The 6,000-nt window shown below is 39.9% G+C and overlaps 1 protein-coding gene across 6 annotated transcripts in view; it reads right to left on the reverse strand.

Moving 5' to 3' along the window:
* cax1 (cation/H+ exchanger protein 1) overlaps window positions 1-5,783 on the reverse strand; it is a 90,900-nt gene extending 85,117 nt beyond the window's left edge. For 5 of the 6 annotated variants that reach the window (XR_005634647.1, XR_005634646.1, XM_039761001.1 and 2 more), the window contains exon 1: window positions 5,624-5,781. Coding sequence is in view for 4 of the 6 variants with exons in the window: in XM_039761001.1 (XP_039616935.1) it covers window positions 5,624-5,678 (55 nt within the window). In the remaining 2 variants the exon portion in view is untranslated. Of the gene's footprint in view, window positions 1-5,623 lie in introns of all 6 variants that reach the window. The other variant, XM_039761002.1, reaches the window with a different exon arrangement.
* Between the last annotated feature and the right edge of the window lie 217 nt (window positions 5,784-6,000).

Raw genomic sequence — 6,000 nt, forward strand, 5'->3', positions numbered from 1 at the left:
AGAATTATATAAAGGTGGTGCAGACAGAAACATTCCTCCCGTTACATGTATTACTGACAACTACTCTCTTGTGAATGCCATCATCTCTACCAAATACATCACACAAAAAGATTGAGATTGGACATCAGTTCTATAAAAAACTCTTACACTCTGGCTGGATAGATAAGATACTTTGGTCAGCTACAAAGCAGCTGCTGTCTGACTGCTTGACGAAAAAGAGTGCATTTGCCTTAGTGTTTCTAAAAGCTTTAAGTGATGGGAGTTAGCATTTAAAATAAAAGCTGCATATATTTATATTTCCTAAAAACAAAAAAGGGGGAGATTGTTAACTTCATTATCAAGGTAAACATACTCAGACTAGATTATTTTTGTTGTTCCCTTTAAGACAATGTCTTTTCCTAGCTTACATATGCAGTGCGTTGGTTGTAAAAACATTGCAGTTCTTTTACAGTTTTTTTGTTTGCAGCAAGTTAAGTCAAGTTGGGGAGCATGCACTGGTACAGTGTGTTGCCGCGCCCACTACACGACAAAACAACTCAGGATACCAGTTAGCAAAGGCAGACACGCGGTCCAGTCCCACCCTCCGGAAATGACTCTCTATCTGCCGCAGCCAGGTGTTACATGGGCAACCCCTTGGCGTGGTCCAAACATTCTGGTCCCCAACAATGAGGATCTTATGAGCCGGATCACCCTCAGGGAAACGTGCCACATGGCCGTAGCGTCATAAATAACACTCCCTCACAATGCAGGTAATGTGCCTCATTCGGGACTCCATGAGCAACCGCTCATTCGACACAAAGTTAAACCAACGTTACCCAAGGATTTTCCGGAGAGACACAGTACCAAAGGAGTCCAGTCTTCATCTCAGGTTACTGGATAGCGTCCATGTCTCGCAACCATATAGCAAGACCGGAAGCACCAGCACTCTAAAGACTTGGACCTTCGTCCTTTTGCATAGATATCAGGAGCACCACACACCCCTTTCCAGCGACCTCATGACCCCTCATGCTCTCCCACTCTGTCTGCTGACTTCACAGGAAGAGTCACCAGAGACATGAATGTCGTTGCCAAGGTAAGTAAACCTCTCAACAAGGTCAACACTCTCTCCACTGACAGACACATTGCTGATGGTTGTGCCCAAGAGGTCATTAAAGGCCTGGATCTTGTTTTTTATCCAGGACACTCGCAAACACAGACACTAAGAGTCCTCACTCAGTCTCTCAAGTGCCACGATCAAAGCCTCCATTGAGTCCCAGCAAAGTCAAGATCTGTGAATCTTTCTTCACCAACAGATGCCCCACAGCCGCTGGACGCTCAACTTTGCCCAACACCCAGTCCATACAAGCAGTGAACACAGTAGGAGCAAGAACACACCCTGGACCGTAGAGGTCCTACCTCCACTCTGCACAGCACTCACAGTACCAGTATACAGGCCGGCCATGATATCCAGCAACCTCAAGGGGATCCTGCAAACCCTCAGGATGTCTCACAGGGCAGCTCAATCAACTGAGTCAAACGCTTTGCGAAATTTAACAAAGGCTGCAAAGAAACTCTGCCAATATTCAAATTTGCGCTCCACGAGAACCTTCAGTGCCAGGATGCGGTCGATGGTAGATTTCTTAGGCATAAAACCAAACTGTTCCGGTTCCTGGTAGGTGAGCAAGTGGCATGAACAGCAGTGTTATCCCCCTGTAGGTGCTGCAATCCAGATAGGGACAACAAGTCCCGTTTTCCAGTCAGTTGGGATGATGCCAGTCTCTCAAATGGAAGCAAAGATTGCTTGCAATGCCAGGAGGACAGCCTTACCACCTGCGTGGAGAAGCTCACTCTGGATACCACAGATCCCTGCAGCCTTTCCTCCCCTCAGCTGGTTCACCACCTGTGCAATCTCAGTGAGACTGGGTGGTTCACAGCTAATTGGAGGATCAGCCTCAAGAATCGTGGACCCAGAGATATCCAACATCCTAGCTGGAGGATCAGCTTTGAACAACTGCTCAAACAAGGCAGCCCAGCGGGTCACAACTGCAGTGTCATCCGTAAGGACCGTTCCATCAGCCCTTTGTTTGCAGCCGTGTAAGTAAAATTCATATTTCATATTTAAATGGTGCGCTTATTGATGGCTATCACTGCACTTGTGCGTGACTGCAAGTAGACGAATAACTCCAGATGGCACAATGACACAAGATAAAAATTGAGTAAAAAATAAAAATAGCTTGCTATGGTGATGAAACAGCATCGCATCAACAAATGTCAATAAGAAAGATAGCACAGTTTATGTCTGGATATGCTCTTGTGTTTGTTCAAGAGAATTTCAGTTTAAAAGTGCAGGAATCATACTTGCTATTTATAAAAATTTTAAAAAACAGCCACACACCCAACACACACAGGCTCCCATTGTTGTCACTTTTATCTCATGATAAAATTAGTTCAAAAACAAATGTGTGCGCTTTGTGAGCAAAATATTACTGATCAAATGAGGCATAATCATTTAACTTGTATTGTCACACATTTGCAAGAAGATCAAGACAGCAAGATTAATTGTTTTTAAGTTGTGTCCTACACAGCCCTGATAAATGAACGGTGGCTTCATATTTATTCTCTGATTGTAATGAGCACTTCTACAGGCGTCCATCTGTCCAAGCATCTGTCCAATTTCTAACCTCTGTATACAGCTCAGGGTCACACTGAAGCGAGAGTCGCACACATCCACAGTTACGCATATAGGACAGTGGGATGTGGGAGAACTGCTAACACAAACAGTTGCAAGTAGCAAGAAAACATCAACACAAGATTCAATCAAACTAGCTATTTGGTTTGTCTACACCAGTGACGACATGAGTTGCTCCATTTGTTAATGCCATACTAAAATTTATTTAGTGCTTCCATGCCTTGAAAGGCATTAATACGACATGCACCGTTTTAACAGACACATGTAATCGAAAAAAACATGCAGTTAGCAGGACAATTAAAACCGCACACTTCACTTATGAATATGAATCTGCAAACACCAAATAAGAGCTGTCTGTTTTTGAAGGCAAGCAAATGCTTATTAAGAAACCTTAAAAATTGCAAAACAAAGGCCATTTAACAGAGGTTCTGAAATAAAGGATAATTGTAAAAAAGTTTGATTTCACACAGGAAGGTTTGAAGTTGTGACAAATGTTAAAAAAAGGAGTGGCAGATTTGGAAAATTAAAGCTTCTGATAAATGACATTTGACTGAATTTGATTCACCCATTAAATATTACTTTTTAATATTTTTTAAGCAGTTAATGATGCAATATAAATCTTGCTATAGCAAATATTACAAGCCTAACCTCTTGGATAACTGACAAACAAACCAGACTTTAAAAGCATTTATGTTACAAATTTAAAGATGTGATTTAAACAGAAACATAGAGAATTATCTTGGAATTCACAAATTCAACAGTTCATATGTAATAATGTTTTAATTTGTATATTTAGTATTGATTTTAAGCAGTATTTTTCAGTTACTGGGCAGAAAATGTCAGAATAATTTTATAATGTGCACATGGTAAGATAAATCAAGCAGTTCAAGATATATCACTCTTTATACCATATGCTGAAATCCCCTCAAAACTATAAAACGCCACTTGTTGTTGCACTATGAGGGACCCCATCTCTGCCACACATTAAAATTAAAGCCTTGCATTGTATTTTGATATTTATGAATGCCAATACTTGTTTATACTTGTACTGTAAAACTTTACTGGTATTGGTATTGAACACAAAAATTCTACCATGTGACATCCCTATTGATAATCACGTGAAAGATTTGCAACATATTCACATATATTCAATACAACAAAATAAATTTCAATTTTGTTAGAGACCAGCCCATCTCCATAATGCATAAGAAACCCTCTATGTTATTGCACTGCTTGTAGAAGCAAAAAGAAAAGGAAAAAAACTTTCCTTTCACTTAGTAAAATAATCATCTTGAGACATCCACAGAAAATCCAATGTGAAAACCTGCAGAACACAAACTTTACACAGACAATGACTAGGTGGAACCAAAACTTTAGGGCTCTGGCATTGTTAGTGTTAACCATGCTACCACTTTATTGGCCAATTAGGGCACCACATACACACAGTTTATGTAAATGTATTATCCCTGGAATATTTACTGAACTTGTTTTGCTTGATTGAGAGGGATAAAACTGCTGGGTGAGTGAGAACAGCTACTCAACGAAATGCTGAACTGATGCCTCAGAAAAGTTCTTCACATGTGTAACGTCATCAGTGTACTCAGATGGTCACATTCATGTTTGGTAAGGTAAATGCAGGAACACAGAGCAGAAGGAGTACAAAAGGAGTAATTCAACGGCACGAATGAAGGTGTGCACTACTCATTTCTGCACTGAGCCACAATAATACCCTTAAGTTTGCAATCTACTGGGTCACATCTCAAGAGTAATCCTTTATCCGCATCGCAATGCCCATTTTCCTATTGTCATCCACTTTTCAAAACATTTAAAGTACTAGTGTGTTGTACCGTGTTAGCCATTATGAATGTAGAGAAGAGCCAAACAAAATGACACCTTTTATTGGCTAACTAAAAAGATTACAATATGCAAGTTGCCTCGAAAGCTTGCATATTGTAATCTTTTTAGTTAGCCAATAAAAGGTGTCGTTTTGCTTGGCTCTCCTCTACAAAACATTTAATAAACTGTTACTTCGTGCTTAATTATTTCAAAGCACAACTGAGACCACTGTTTAATAGTTATTTTTCTTTTCAGTACACTTGCTGTGCTGGAAGTGAATCAGCTGTAATAATACATACGCAATAGCAGTCTATCGCCCAGTTGCCACCGAACCGCAGTCTACACGGCAACATGTAGAAGAGAAGGAGAAACCAAAGCTCATTTGTCAGTCCTCAGTACGATTTCGCACGAATGACTGCAATTTAGATAACTGCAATAGTTGTGTCGGTGAGCAACAGCTTTAAAACGACTTATTATGTCAAAGTAAAATGTACATTTATGTACAGAATTATCCAGGAGGTATTAACTGAAGAGAGTATATATGGGCTAAGTTGTGAAAAGACAAAAATAACGAAAATCTACAATCGAGGACGCCCACTGGCAACAAATGACCCGACTAGAGGCTACTTGAACACAGCAAACCAACAACAAAAATTCTAGGTAAATGTACGATGAGGTTTTATTGGTACTAAATGGATCAAATGTTGAATTTCGGATCTTAGAAAAATTAAAGTATGTTTAAAAAAAAATCTTTAAACCCAAAGTCCTGATTTATACTTCTAGTTGATATTTCCAAGTTAATCCGATTCTCCGTAAAAATCAAATACACTACAAAGTAAATTTTATACCACAGCTTCAAGCAAACTTAAAATTAGATTTATTTTAAACTATAGGAGTTAGGAATTTTTCAAAATCAGTTTAAAGATTAAAACCAGATGGAAGGCCACATTTTGCAATATAATCCAAAAACCATTAAGGTTTACTTCTGAACATCGCATATCTTGAAAAAAAAAAAATAAATCAATTCGACACCTGCGCAGCGCGTGACACGGCGCGACCGCTATGTGAACCACAGACATAATAATAACACACTCATTCTTACGCCGTAGCAGAAATTACCTAAAGCATCCTGTGTGAATCTTCTGCGGCGTGCATTATCTACCTCCGTTGACATTTCTGAGCGTTCGAATCAAACGCGCTCACTCCACAACTTCAGTCCTTCACCGCGTAGCTTGGAAGCTACAATATAGAGCTAGTAGAATGGCATGCTGGAAAATGTAGTTGTTTAGCGCAACCAATGGTTTGGTCAGGGAGCGGGGATAAAGATGTAATTAACTACAAGTTCCGGAATCCCCTACGTAGCGCTTCTTCTTCTTCCTGATTTGTTTTTGGGGTTTACAAGCCCATGCTGCGCTTTTCTGTTTGACGTGCTGAAAAGGTATGCTGGCAGGGCAATTATTTGTTCTTAGATTAGGTAAACTCGTATGATCGCATGT

This window comes from Polypterus senegalus, chromosome 8 (assembly GCF_016835505.1).
Source record: "Polypterus senegalus isolate Bchr_013 chromosome 8, ASM1683550v1, whole genome shotgun sequence".
NCBI lineage: Eukaryota > Metazoa > Chordata > Cladistia > Polypteriformes > Polypteridae > Polypterus > Polypterus senegalus.